A 15,684-nucleotide genomic window follows, 5' to 3' on the forward strand; every position below is an offset into this window, starting at 1 on the left:
TTACCTACTCTTACTAGTTAGTTACTATATCTATATCATTCTGTACATATCTCTTACTAGTTATGCTGCTGGCCAGTATGACTTACTACTACCATAGTGTCTTTATACCTGCATCACTGATTAGCACTATTACTCAGTAGTACTCGTTTATATATATTTTATATCCAGTTTAATCACCTGTACATTGTATATTACTATTGCACTTTACTTTTACATTTGCACTCTGGTTGGATGCCAGACTTCTTTTCGTTGTGTACTGTACTTGTGCTGCCTGATGACAACACGAATCCGATGACATTTGAATCTAATCTAATCTAATATTCTACTTCCTTTTGAGTCAAAACAAATGCACACCCTACTACTTAAAAACGTGTTATGTTTTTTTCCGGTTATATATTTTTAAAAACGGAACAGAGAGATGTTGAATTATTCAGGTGAGGAGCAGCGGGCTATCAGGTGGCTCCCTGAGACACACTGTTGCTGACGATGATGAATGAATGAATTAATGACTTTATTTGACAATATATTAAATAACATGTGACAGAAAGCACAGTCAGGAGATACTGCCAAGGATGGACACAAGAAAGCTCAGAGCTTATTTCCATTGTGGTCCTTATAAAAAATTAAAAAGAAATGTATTGCACATTGCATTCTACACACTGCTCAAATGTGCACATTGCACAACATACTTTTTGGGAACTGTGTACAAAGCCATTTTGTTATTCAAATTGCATATAGTATATAATATCTACATCCTGATCTGCAATGCACACTTTTTAGAACTGTATATAGTCATCTTTATTTTAGTCATCTTATTTTATCCAATGCTAAATGTATTGTATTGCACTGCACACATTTTTAGAACTGTATAGTAATAGTAATCTTTATTTTCGTCATCTTATTCTATCCTATGCTAAAAATGATTGTATTTTTTTTATTATCGGAAGCCGCTATCGTCGAGGGACCACAACAAATAGATGTTCACTTCTTCTTCTTGCTGTCAAGTACTGAACTAAGTGACAATAAAGGAATCTGAATCCTGTTGCCCCTGCAGGAGACACTGGAGGAAGCTCTGCTGATTGATTGATTGATTGATTGATTGAAAACCTGATTTAACAGATTGCAGAATGGGTACAGTGCAGTGCAGTACGGCTCAATACACACACACTTGTTAAGGGGATGCAGACCAGAGAAAGACTTTCGTGTTGCTATACACAGACACTGAAGATACAGTACACAGACACTGAATGGTGAATTGCTGCAGCAGGAACCTGAGGGTCCAATAAGCCTGTAATTGCTGCCCAGAAGAGAAGAGGCCATTTCCCCCCTTTCATGTGCAGCTCTGCAGAGACCCAGCAGGAAACACTGAAACGGTGTTCATTTCCACCACGTTGACTTTTGGTTATTTAAACTTTGAGTGGAGTGAGAGTTGTCCACACTTTATTATTATCACAGACAGACACCCACTACGTCACGACACGTCCGTAATAATAATAACACTGTAATAATAACCCAGTGATAGTCGATAGATACTACACTCGAGTGTCGAGAGAGAGAGAGAGAGAGAGAGCGAGAGAGCGAGAGAGAGGGAGAGAGAGAGAGCACCACACGTCACAAAGGGCAAGAGGCACTCATCATCATCCCGTCGATCGGTGATATGAATATGAATAGAAACTATAGAAAACGTTGATGTTAATAATAATAAGTGAGAGACAACGCGGCTCCCTCTGTGACGTAGAAAACTTCCACCGCACAGGAGCCGCTGCTGTCACGCGTCATGTTATATTATAATAATAACTTATTATAAACATCGTCAACCGGGTTATTATTATAGAATAGTTTTGACACGTTAATAACAGAAAAGTTTTCTTTTTGTGTTTTACCTCAGGACTTTGCCGACCGCCTGCAGAACCATTTTACAACTTAGTCCGTTTCTGGAGGAGTTCCTCTGCGAGTGCATGTCCGCTTTGTCCCCAGAGAGAGAGCCGTTATAGTCTCCCACCATCGCTCTCCGCACGGATCGATAATAGTACAATCCACTTATCTCCGGTGATCACTGATCAACAACGACACACCGTGAAGAAGAAGAAGAACGGATCTCTATAATAAAGCTGCGAGTCTCTGTCTGTTTCTCCGTTGGAACAACTCTCTGGATACTTTCACCCCGAGGCCCGCCCCCTTCCCGAGGTGCAGCCAATGAGCGGAGAGGAGGAGGGTCCTGGAGGGGGAGGGGGGGGGCTGCGCACGTCACGCTCTGCTCATGTGGACACGTGGGCCAGGCATTCATTACATTTCCACCGTGACTGAGGTGTAATTACGACGTAGCAAGCAGGTGGTCCATTATATATATATATATATATATTAGTAAAGGCTGTCTCCCTAATATTACAACCATAGAAGAGCAGAGCCACTAGGAATTGAAAATGGGGGACCCTGATGTAAACAAGACGAAAGTCTTTCTCTGGTCTGCATCCCCTTAACAATTGTGTGTATTGAGCTGTACTGTACTGTACCCATTCTGCAATCTGTTAATAAAGTTTTCAATCAATCAATCAATCAATAATGCTTTCATAATAGAAATCTATGGAGAAATGATTTGTATTATTAACCGCTAAACAAGTTCACACCAAACGTATATAAAGATATCTATATGACCATAATAACTCTCATACTCTCCACTTAAGTTTTCAGTCGAAAAAGTCAAAAGAATAAAGTCCAAACGCGATACAAAATATACAAACTATAAAGTACAACCGATACAATAACTTGACCAAGGACCACAATGGAAATAAGTCTGTGACTTTTTTGCGCCATCCTTGATAATGTTAGGATGCATGACTTGTTGTTGTAACATGTAATGTATTTTAATAATCGTCAAATAAACTAAACTAACCTAAAGTACAAAATGCAACAATGAGGTACGAAATGCAATTGTTTTGTTTTGTAACTCTCATCCTCTGAACCTCGAGCTGCAGAGCAGTGATCTTCTAAAGAACTCCTCGTGGCAACTCTCCCAGATCCAAGTAAAACGTGACGAGATAATTCAATATCATATCAACACCAATCACGTGATGTGACCTACATTTGATTTGCAGGTGTGTGTGTGTGTGTGTGTGAGGTGTGTGTGTGTGTGTGTGTGTGTGAGGTGTGTGAGGTGTGTGTGTGTGAGGTGTGTGTGTGTCAGGTGTGTATGTGGTGTGTGTGTGAGAGGTGTGTGTGTCAGGTGTGTATGTGGTGTGTGTGTGAGGTGTGTGCGACTGTGTGTGTGTGTGTGTGTGTGTGTGTGTGTGTGTGTGTGTGTGAGGTGTGTGTGTGTCAGGTGTGTATGTGTGTGAGGTGTGTGTGTGAGTGAGTTGTGTGTGTGTGTGTGTGAGGTGTGTGTCAGGTGTGTGTGTGTGTGTGAGGTGTGTGCGACTGTGTGTGTGTCAGGTGTGTGTGTGTGTGTGTATGCGACTGTGTGTGTGTGTGTGTGAGTGTGTTGTGTGTGAGTGAGTTGTGTGTGTGTGAGGTGTGTGTGTGTGTGAGGTGTGTGTGTCGTGTGTGTGTGTGAGGTGTGTGTGTGTGAGGTGTGTGTGTGCGACTGTGTGTGTGTGAGGTGTGTGCGACTGTGTGTGTGTGTGTGTGTGTGTGTGTGTGCGACTGTGTGTGTGTGTGTGTGTGTGTGTGTGTGTGTGTGTGTGTGTGTGTGTGTGAGGTGTGTGTGTGTGTGTGTGTGTGAGGTGTGTGTGTGTGTGTGTGTGTGAGGTGTGTGTGTGTGTGTGTGTGTGTGAGGTGTGTGTGTGTGTGTGTGTGTGTGTGTGTGTGTGTGCGGCGCTACAGGCAGCGTACTCTAAGCGAGTCAGGACGGTGGGGCGACATTCCTGCCTTTGACTGTGAGCCGACAGTGAACATCGCCTGCAGGTGGAGACGGCAGGACAGACGGGTCCAGACACGACTCTGTGAAGACAGAGGAGCCGGCGAGCCTCAGCCTGTCGCCCTGCTTCAGAGTAGGGCTGGGCGATCAATCCATTTAATCGATTAATTCAAATTCATGATTTAGGAAGATTAAAAAAAAATCGATTAACAAATTTCTTTATTTTTCCCCCCCCCCCAAGAGTCACCTTTTATTAGACAAAAAGTGATGTTTGGTGAAAGTTAGATTTGCACTTTATTAATTCCAATAGGGAAATTCATTCTTTTTGTATTATCTTCTTCCCCCTCCTTTTTTCCCCGTTTTTCTCCCCTCCCAATGTTCGTCGTTATGCCAATTCCCAATCCCCTTCCTGGTCGTTGCGCACTCTACCCTCTACAGTCGGTCCGGGAGGGCGGAGACTATCACATGCTTCCTCCGACACATGTGTAGCCAGCCCACCGCTTCTTTTCACCTGGCAGCGCGGACTCTCACTGGGAGAGTGTAACGTGTGGAAGGATCACACTACCTCTCCCTGGTTCTTCCCTCGCTGTGCAGGCACCCCGACCGAACTGTAGGAGTCGCTGTTTACAACGACCAGGAACCATCCGTAGCTAACAGTGTATTGCACTATCACAGGACCTAGCATGTCTTACCATGCTCTGTAAAAACGCATGTACATATACCGATATGCCCTACTTTGATTACTTGTATTGCACAATGTCGTGGAGGCTACCACGTGCTTCCTCCGACACACGTCCAGCCAATCACCGCTTCTTTTCACCTGGCAGCGCGGATTCTCATCGAGAGGGCGTAGCGTGTGGGAGGACCACACTATCCCCCTCAAGTCCTATCCGCGCTTAGCAGGCGCCCCGACCGAACTGTAGGAGTCGCTGTTTACAACGACCCGGACCCACCCCGCCAGCTTCTCCCACCCTCCAATACAGCCAATTGTATTAGTGTGAACGGCCAGCCAAGCTGGTGACAACCCCGGAGCTGTGAGCTGGATTCGAACAGGCGAATCCAGCTCACAGCTCCGGGGTTGGTGACGAATGCAATCTCCGCTCGGCCACCTAACCGATCTGTTGCACAATGTCGTTCTATTGGATTCTTATTATATTCTTATTGTATTATGCACAATCGCTGCGGGCAAGACCCCCCCGCATTTCACTGTATACTTGTATGCCGTGACAAATAAAACTCTTGACTTGACTTGACACCCCACCGGCTTTCCTACCCGCTGACACTGCCAATTGTGTCAGTATGGACGGCCGACCAAGCCGGAGGCACCGCGGCAGGCGGATTCGATCCCACTGTCTCTGCGGTGGTGGGTTATTCATTCTTGTTTGATGATCAAGAGGCACCTTTTATTTGTTTTAAGTGAAGTTTGGTGAAAAAGCAAGTTATTATATAGTTATATATTAATCCCAATAGGGACATTCATCTTTGTTTGATCAAGAGTAACCTTTTATATATATTATTATTTATATTTTTTTAAGTGAAGCTTGGTGAAAGTTAGGTTTGCACTTCAGAGCCTGTCCTGCTACATTCACCAAGTCTCGTTTCTCTAGCTGGTTTGTTGGGGGAGTTTCCAGAGTCCAAGTTGTTCACAAACTTTGTCGAATGTGTCGTCGTGTCTCTGAGCAGCAGCGAGGGCCGCTGTACTACATGAGCTCTTTTTGAGACCTGGCGACCAGGAATGTGTGGTTTTACTACATAGTGTTATGTGCAAATGTTTTAAATTAAATTATAACTTTTAAATAAAAGATGTAGGGCCTAATATTTAAAATAGTCAAGTCTGAAGACGTTTCTCCATGTGGCTGAAAGTACCTTTACTCTTTCACCCTTTCACTGCCACACGACAGCAGGTTAACCCTTTCACTGCGACAATACACAGATGGTTAACCCTTTACTGTCACACTACCGACTAACCGTCGGTAGTGTGATAGTAAAGGGTTAACCTTCTGTAGTGTGGCAGTGAAAGGGTTATAAGACATTGCTGGACAGCATCAGTTAAAGGGGCACTGCACCAAAGAATAACGATGATTTATTTTGGACATGAATGAATGAATGAATGATTTTTTTTTCGAACAAGTATAAAAACAGAAAATATATCTGTTCATTTGACATATACAAAAAAAAAAGACAACAAAAAGAGAAACAGATAAACAAATCATAGTTTACCCTGTTAGAAAAAGGAGTAGGAAGAAGTATACACTTTTTTTTATTAAATTCCTACCCCTTTTTAACTATCACAAATTATAATTTAATCTATTGTTAATTATATGTATAAACGCTGTATCTCTATACAATCCAATACATTTATATATAAATACATTTATATAAATATACCTATAAATATGTAATATGTAATATATATACTAAATAAATACCATATGACATACATATTTTCTTCTATTTCTTATTTACATCAACACATCCCAATCAACACACTTCCTCATCCAGATACCTATTTAAGAAAGATTTTGTGTACATCTTTTTAAACTGATCTATGTTTGTACTCCGTTTTATCTCCAACTCCAGACTGTTCCACCCCACAGATTGACATGTCATGCACATAATCTCTCACACACATCTAAACACTTTTAGTTTGACAGTTATTGAGAGTAAATGAGTTTGAATATGATCACCAGTGATTGTGACAATTACAGCTCAATAAAAAAATAGCAACACCTTGTCTTATAGGGACTGATGATACCTTATCATTTCATTGAGCTGTAATAAATAAATGAATGTGTGCAAAACGGGTTTTTGGATACTCACGAGATTATCATGTGCAAAATAAATCAGCAGTTTCTTTGGCGAAGTGCCCATTTAAGGTGCTCAGATCACAAGTGAATTTAGAGGAAGCGCTCGGCTGAAAGCTGCTTCTTCTGAGTCACTAAACACGACTCTGGAGACGAGGCCATCACTCTCTCACCCTGCCTCCCTTTCATCTCCCTCTCGCTCCCTCCTTCTCCCATCACTCTCTCACCCTGCCTCCCTTTCATCTCCCTCTCTCCCTCCTTCTCTCTCTTTCCATTCACCATTATTCACATGGCCGCCATTTTGCTCTTATGGACACGGCTCGGGTTGGAAATGCAAAACAAACAAAAAGAGAAATAATTTCATTCAGAAGCACTGAGAGATTGGGGGCGGCTGATTGGCGCAGTGGGCAAGGCGCTCGCCTCTAACGCAGGAGACGCTGGGTTCGAGCCCAGCTCTCGGCGTTGCTACCGGCTTGGCCGGTCGTTCATACTAACTAACACAATTGGCAGTGTTAGAGGGTGGGAAAGCCGGTGGGTGGGGATTTGACGTTGTGGACAGCGACTCCTACAGGTCGGTTTGGTGACGCCGGTGCGACGGAAGCAGGATGTGACGGGGGCAGCGTGAGCCTCCCATGTGTTACTCCTCGCCACTGAGAGTTTGAGCTGCTGCGGTGAAAAGATGCGACAGGCTGCCTCCTTGTGTACCGGAGGGGGACACGTGATGCAAGGCTTCTGTCCTCACTGCAGCCGACCAGTGGGAGGCATGGTCTAGCAACGTTCGAGACAGGGCAGGGTTCCCACGCTTGCCTTGAAATTTCTTTCCATGCTACCTCCTGATTTTCCAGGTACCATATTAAGTGATGATCTATAGGCCCCTGAAGCTTTCCGCCCCCATCCGTGCCCCCCTCCCCTCACACACACACAACCCCCTAGGACGCCTGACTAACTACTTACTTGATTTAAAAGATGTGCCAGTCAAGTCTACATTGTAAATGCTTAGAGATGATGTCTTATTGATAATATCAATGCATGAAATAATGCAACAAGCTGTAGATGAAAAACTATTTATTGAACTGGAACTTTGAAACACATGAGCACTGGGATTGATATATGTTCTCTCTTCCACTCCTCTCCTATCTCATCCTGTCCTCTTCTCTCCACACCTCCCCTCTTGTGTCTGCTCCTGTCTTCTCTTCCTACTCTTATCAACTCCTCTCCACTCTTCTCCCTTTTCCTCTGTCATCCTCTACTCTCTTCTCCTCCTCTTTCATCGTCACCCCTCTTCTCTTCCTCCTCCCTCTTTCCTTTATTTATTAGTCTTATTAGATTATGAGTCTTACGTAGAAGGGGGTAGTATGCCTACTCTTCTTTTGTAAATCAAACTAATGAACCTAAAAGGGAAAACATAAGGCTGGTTCCCCTGTGGTTCCTCAGTACAGCAACCCCACTAGTAAGCTTAGCTTAATAGTATAGATGTATAGAATCAGTCTAGGCATGATCAAATGATTTTTCAAAAATGTCTCACCCCAAATGTTCCTATTTAGTAGTATAATCTTTTAAAAAAAACATCACAAAATAGCTAAAAGTAGATATAAGAATGAATGTTACAAACTGTATCAAGACTAGACTATTCATGTCAACTAGTATAGCAGTAATGTCAGAGTCTAATGTGAAAATGTATTGGTAGTTAGCTAGCAATGCAAGCTAGCCAACACTAGCTAGTTAGTTAGCAAACTGAATGTTGGCTAGCAAGATTGCACTCCATGTCATACCTGTCAACCCTCCCATTTTTCCCAGGATTCATCCGTATTTCAACCTTCTCTCCCGCCGTCCTCTCGTTAAAATATTTTCCCGTATTTTTCATTTTTTTTTATTTATACAAAATGGCTGCAATTCCGCTCTGTGACGACAGGTGGCAGCAGTGTAGATTAGAACATTAGCACAGGAAGTCACCCCGGAAGACAGTTGCCGAGAAAATGTCAGGCAAAGTGGGGTTGTTCCCGGAGAGCTCACTCTCGGCCGTGGTTTCTCAGTGTATAATGTATGGTGCTCTCCCTCAACATGCGAGTAGGGTGAGACAACACCATTCTTTAGGGGCGGCGTGGCTCAGGGGTAGAGCGGGTCGTCCAATGATTGAAGGGTTGGTGGTTCGAATCCCGCTCAAGCCCATGTCCATCCCACTGCCGTTGTGTCCTTGGGCAAGACACTTAACCTACTTGCCTCGTATGAATGTGTATGCATGTGAATGAATGTTGGTGGTGGTCGGAGGGGCCGTAGGCGATGATTATTCGCCACGCTTCCGTGACTCTGCCTCAGGGCAGCTCTGGCTGCAATTGTAGCTTACCACCACCGGTATGACTGTGTATGAACAAATAATGGACTCTGTAAGCGCTCTGGGGTCACTGGGGTGTCACGAAGAGCGCTATATAAATCCAATCCATTATTATTATTATTATTGTCTAGTATAGTGTGTTCATTAGATGGGTGAAATCCTCTTTCAGTGCCTCTGTGCCTGTTTTCGTAGGCAGTTAGCCTCTGGTATGTGTGCCATTAGCGTTAGCCACGCTTCTATGCCTCTTTTCTTTTGAAAAAAAAAAATAAAAAAAAAATATATATATATATATATATATACTACGGCCCCTTTCGACCGATTAGTCGACTAATCGATTAATAGGGGTCAGTCCTAGTGCCAGTATAACTTTTGTAAAGTAATGAAGCGCAAATGTAAAGTTAATCAATACACAATGAAACAATATCTTTATCTATATCACATGTCAAAACTACTTAAATAAAACAAGATTTCAGTTTTTTTTATTTCTACTCATTCATCCAAAACAAGACAGACTGTAGATGTCAAGGCTCCCGTGTTGGCTGGGAAATGCATGTATTTGACCATTCTATTGAGATCACGAGTAACGTTATTATTCCTGAAGTCCACCAATCCAAAACTATACTTTGAAAGTCCATATCACCAACTTGCCTGCATCAAATTCCAACATCCAATATACCATATAGGATGCCAAGAGGGTTTTTATAAACTCATCTTAATTTTGTGCTCAATAGTTTCATTTTATTACTATTTTACACATCATCCAATACAATTGTCCAGGACAACTGTTTCTATTTCCATGTAAGTGTTCACTTTTGCTCAGTTTCCATGACTTTTCCATACCTGGAAAATGAAAAAATTCATTCCATGTTTTCCAGGTACCGTGGGAACCCTGCAGGGGAGGGAGGAATTGGATACACGACATTGGGATGGGAGAAAAATAGAAAATGGGGAGAAAAAAGTGGATACAAAAAAAGAAGCACTGAGATTGTTCCAGAAAACGCTCTGAGGAAATAACGTGATAAGATAGTGGAGGAGAGGAGGATATGGAGGACCAGAGTGAGGCCACAGCTGCAGATGTGAGAAATACCAGCGGTCTGCTGTAGCATGTAGCTCACAAAGACATCTAATCTGAGGGATCTCTGGAGCGCCGCACGCTGCTGCTGAACCTGCTGGTGTGTGTTAGCGTGTGTGTTAGCGTGTGTGTTAGTGTGTGTGTTAGTGTGTGTCTTAGCATGTGTGTTAGCGTGTGTGTTAGTGTGTGTGTTAGCGTGTGTTAGCTTATGATGTTAGCGTGTGTTAGCATGTGTGTTAGCATGCGTGTTAGTGTGTGTCTTAGCATGTGTGTTAGCGTGTGTGTTAGTGTGTGTGTTAGCGTGTTAGCTTATGATGTTAGCGTGTGTTAGATTATGTTAGCATGTGTTAGCGTGTGTTAGCAAGCATGTGTGTTAGCGTGTGTGTTAGCTTATGTTAGCGTGTGTGTTAGCTTACGTTAGCGTGTGTGTTAGCGTGTGTGCTAGCGTGTGTGTTAGCGTGTGTGTTCGCTTATGTTATCGTGTGTGTTAGCGTGTGTGCACGGACACATAAGTGAGAGGTAAAAAGATAATAAATAATAATGCAGGACCTGTTCCAGTGGCGGCCGCTGGCGCTGGTGCCTTGTAGGTCGCAGTTCTCGTTAATAGGTCGAGTTGAAAATGTAATGCTCTGAGATGCTCTGGAGCAATCTCTCTCTGTCTCTCGGATCAATCAAATCAAATAATTAACACATGTATGTTGTCATTTTAAACAACTCACCATTCATTCATTATGCATCAGCAGCAGCTAAATTAATGTTATAGTTCACAACACAGCAGCGCGTTTTGAATCGCTAGCCTATTAATTATCGTCTCAGCAAGCACAGTCAATACTTTTTTCCGTAGCCGCATTTCGCGGAGACAGCTGTGTATAGCGAGAGAGAGAGAGCGAGAGAGAGAGAGAGAGAGACTCACTGTTTAGTTGAAACGTCCAGGGCAGGAGAGCTTGATAAACGTGTATAATCCACTGTTGATGTATTCCAGACCACTGTCCACTGTGTCCAGACTGCATCCGCCATATAGCTTGTTAGCCAAGTGTTAGCTTGTTAGGCTGTTAGCACAACACAAGTACATTTCTTTGTCCATTTTTCCGCGTCGAACAGACTGCAAACTACCTGGCGTTCTATCGCCATGCTCTAAGACAAACTCTAACCTTAACCAACTTTGAAAGAGTGCCTAAGCTTAACCATCTAAAGAACTTGCAGTCACGGCACGCTCTGCTGCCTGCATTTCACAACAACACAACAACACAACTATCTCTCACCAACGGACCGGAACAAGCTAGAATTGGAACATTAGAAATTGGATTCGGCCAATCAGAGATCGTCTCTGTGAAATTCTGCTACGGAAAAAAATACTGGCGTCGGCCAATCAGAGAGCGTCTCCGCGAAATGCGGCTACAGAAATTCTTGACGCTACTGGCTAGACCGCTTCAAATCGCGCCCGGATTCCAACATAATAGTCATATTTCAACGCACAACGCGTTACGCACTGATTGGCTTCGACGGATACAGCGATCAAACCGTGACGCGCACTCAGAGCGCTATTGCGTCTAGCCCAGGCCGAAAAAAAAAAAAAAAAAACGTGATGTCACTTCCTGTTCAAGAAAACGATTATTTTTTTATTTTATATAATAACGTTATATTGTGCATTGGAAACACAAACATACTTAAAATGAGTAAATGTTATTAATTTTAAACATGTTTATATTATTTATAGGGCTATAAAACTAAAAACTAAAAAGTTTTATTTTCTTCTTCTCTCTGATTTAACAGCAGTCAGCAGGTGGGTCGGCGCCCTTGCGCCCCTAGCCGCCACTGACCTGTTCAGAGGTCTTTAAGGGATAGTTGGAGTGTGTATGTGAGCATGGTGTGTGTGTGTGTGTGTGTGTGTGTGTGTGTGTGTGTGTGGCGCGAGTGTGTGTGTGTGTGTGTGTCTGCAGTGAAGTGAAGCATGCTCTGCACAGGAGTGTCCTCTTGTTTGTGTCAAGAAGCCCCCCATGTGTGGAGCCGTCTGGGGGAAGGTGTCTGTATCAAAGAGGTCCTGATCGCTCAGCCTGCATGACTCCTCCCTCCCTCCCTCCCTCCCTCCCTCCCTCCCTCCCTCCCTCCCTCCCTACCTACCTACAGATACCCAACCTGGCCCCAGCGCAGAGCACTGGGCTTGAGGGAGGCGGGGGGGGGGGGGGGGGGGGGGGGGGGAGGGCCAAGCGCTCCAGAGGCCTGCGAGTGGCTGCTTACGCTGTGTGTGTCTGTGGGGGGGGGGGGGGGGGGGGGGCCTGAACAGGGCACTCTTTCCCCCCGAAGCAGCTAAAAATAGTAACGTCGGCCTGCCCCGGTCCATACGGAACATAGAGAACACAGTGCAGAGGGGGGGGGGGGGCTGTGTCAATGTGTGACTTTGTGAAGTGTAAGCAGAGAGAGAGAGAGAGAGAGAGAGAGAGAGAGCAAGAGCGAGAGAGAGAGAGAGAGAGAGAGACACACGGAGTGCATTAGAAATGTCCGAAAGAACTGTACAGCTGGTTGAGTGTGTGTGTGTGTGTGTGTGTGTGCGTGCGACTGTGTGTGTGTGTGTGTCTCTGTGTGTGTGTGTGTGTGTGTCTCTGTGTGTGTGTGTGCGACTGTGTGTGTGTGTGTGTGTGTGCGTGCGCGTGTGTGTGGTTGGTGTAATCAGGCCTCTACAAGTCTTCACGGTCATCCTACCACTACTTGACCACTGAAGTGTGTTACAGCGAATCGCCGTAATGGAAATCCACGCCAAGAGAACTTTCCATCAATTTGCTTCTTCTAACGACTAGATCGAGCGTGGTTACCTAAAATAGAAGAAGGCAGCCATTCAGGCTCACTGGGGCATGGCCTGGTCTGGCATGGCCTGGTCTGGCATGGCCTTGTGGGTAGTTTTGTGTACTCCTCGAATCAAGATAGAAGGATATTGAAAGTTAAGACACTGGAAGAGAGTTCAAACATTATGTCTTGTAGGGCGGCCGGGTGGCGCAGCGGTCTAAGCGCTCGTCACCAACGCGTGAGACACCGCCGGCATCGAATCCGGCTGTCGGCGTTGCCTCCGGCTTGGGCCGGCCGTCATACTAACTCAATTGGCAGAGTCAGCGGGAGGGGAAGCCGGTGGGGTGGTATTCTGGTCGTTGTAAACAGCGACTCCTACAGGTCGGTCAGGGCGCCTGCACAGCAAAGACAGGAAATGGCGGGGGCAGTGTGAGCCTCCCCACACGTTACTCGTCGCCAATGAGAGTCCGTGCTGGCAGGTGAAAAGAAGTGGCTGGCTGACTCCGCGTGTATCGGAGGAGGGGACACGCGATAGATTATTCAACCCACCCTACGACCGACCAGTGGGGGGCACATGATGCGAGCAACGATCAAGACAGGGGAGGAGGGGAATTGGCACGACTAAATTGGGATGGGATCAAAAACAGAAAAAGGAGAAAAAGTGGATATTAAAAAAAAAAAACATTATGTCTTGTATTTATTGAATAATCAGAAAGAATAATTACATGAATCATCGGGTGGTCCATGGATCACGACAGGCTTGTCGACAGCAATGGTAGCGTACAGCAGAGAGGGCAAGAAGCTTCTTTTTCCCTCCTTTCTAATGGTCTGATATACTCGTCTGACCTACAGTAGGGTGTCTTCGCTTGCTGACCAATCCAGTGCGAGACACCTGTGTCCTTCCCCATATGATCCGGCTCGGACCGCGTCCTCGGACAGGGTCCTCGAGGATGCACAGAGTTACGTAACAGGAAAACGCACAGGCGTCCAACCCCGGACCGACCAGCCACCTTTCTGGAGATAAGGGGCCCCCCCTTTAACCTTGGCCTAAAAGCCTCTCAGTGTACTACTATTCAAAAGAAAGCCGACTTATAATGTCCTCAAATATATATGATAATGATTGTACTGTAATCCTATTTACCAATGACCTTTAACTTAATCAATGTTCCTAATTAACTAATATATAGGGATGTCCGATATTATCGGCCTACCGATATTGGCATTAAAATGTGATATCGGAAAATATCGGTATTCAATTTTTATTTATTTTTTAACATTTCTATAACCTTTATTTACCCAGGCAAGCAAGTAAGAACATATTCTGATTTTATTTATTGTCAAAAGTATGCATAATGTTGTGTTAATTCCACAACAAGAGATATGTAATGTTAATTACCTGAAATTATTCCGTTTTTTGGGGGGGAAACCCCGCATATATCGGTATCGGTTGATATCGGTTGAAATCGGTATCGGAAATTAAGAGTTGGACAATATCGGTATCGGTAAAAAAGCCAATATCGAGCATCCCTATATATATATGACATAAGTCTAAAGTCAGCCTGAATATTCTCAAGCTTTGACGTTAATTTCCCACAGTCTGGTCTAAGTCAACCCTCAGGCCACCAGACCACCAGGCCCCCAGACCACCAGGCCCCCAGACCACCAGGCCCCCAGACCACCAGGCCCCCAGACCACCAGGCCCCCAGAGCAGTGGTGCCCAACCAGTCGATCGCGATCGACAGGTAGATCGCGGGCTGATTTCAAGTAGATCTTGATGAATAAAATTTGATTATAAAAAAATTATAATAATAATAATAATAATTGCAAAATCAACTCTGCCTCTCTTTGTTTACTACAACATGCAATGCTGTTTGTTATTTAAGATGAGGTCGGACTCGGCACTGACAGATTTGTGTTCATTATGCTGCTTTTATAAAGCCTCAAATGATGGCTTACAATATACAATTTAGAAAAGTAGATCTTGGTTCAAAAACGGTTGGGCACCCCTGGCCCAGAGCCTCAGACCACCAGACCACCAGGCCCCCAGACCCCCAGGCCCCCAGCCAGGCTGCTCAGAGAGATAGATGGCCGGCCGAGCAGGTTGGGTCTGAAAGTCAGCCGACATTCCACCTTATTTGAGACAAAAGAAAACACGCGATGGCTGCCAGCAACAGATGAGTCACGGCCGGCAGCAGATGCGCCTCTAGTCTCTGGACCCCGGCAACAGCCAAGTGCCAACCAACCAACCAACCCCGCCAAGAGAAGACCCCGCAGCCAATGGGCAACTTTGGATCCAAAAACGACAGACATGTCAGCCGACCAATCGCGGGGACAGAACACGGTGAGCGCTTCCTACTAGTGGCTCTCGGGACTTTCAGTCGGTGACCTTGTGTTCTGGGTGCGTGTGTGTTTAAGTAGTGTGTGCGGAGTGTGTTTGGGTAAGGCCTTAGAGCCAGTGAAAACAGTACAGACCGAGGGTCTTAGTGCAGGGAGGGGGGGGTTCTATCGGCCCAGATAGGGGTCAGCGGGGTCAGCAGGGGCAGGAGTCTCTCTCTCTCAGGAAAGCCCCGACGAACCCTGTGACCCTGGCCTGAATAATCCACCTGCACCTCCCCTGACTAGACCTGGCACTCTGGTTAGACGATGTGTCACTTCCTCTGTGTGGGTGTTGCACTGTGTCAGTCATCCTGTATGTGGGCCAACTGTGTGTGTGTGTGTGTGCGTGTGTGTGTGTGTGTGTGTGTGTGTGTGTCAGTGTGTGTGTGTTTGTATGCGTGTGTAAACAAAATCTGGACAAGAATAGGTGTTAGCAAACAGAACAAAGTAGCGAGTGAGTGAGTGA

General features: G+C 45.0%; 1 protein-coding gene across 3 annotated transcripts in view; it reads right to left on the reverse strand.

Annotated features, from left to right (window-relative positions):
• The window catches only part of mob2a (MOB kinase activator 2a), a 145,909-nt gene that overhangs the window by 41,520 nt on the left and 88,705 nt on the right, over positions 1–15,684 (reverse strand). Inside the window, exon 1 of one of the 3 annotated variants that reach the window (XM_084335566.1) lies at positions 1,884–2,109. The exons of the other annotated variants lie outside the window; for them this stretch is intronic. Coding sequence (XP_084191692.1) covers positions 1,884–2,005 — 122 coding nt within the window. The 5' untranslated portion in view covers positions 2,006–2,109. Of the gene's footprint in view, positions 1–1,883; positions 2,110–15,684 lie in introns of those variants that run through there. 3 annotated transcript variants of the gene reach the window in all.

This window comes from Notolepis coatsorum (genome assembly GCF_963971535.1).
Source record: "Notolepis coatsorum genome assembly, chromosome: 18".
NCBI classification, from domain to species: Eukaryota; Metazoa; Chordata; class Actinopteri; order Aulopiformes; family Paralepididae; genus Notolepis; species Notolepis coatsorum.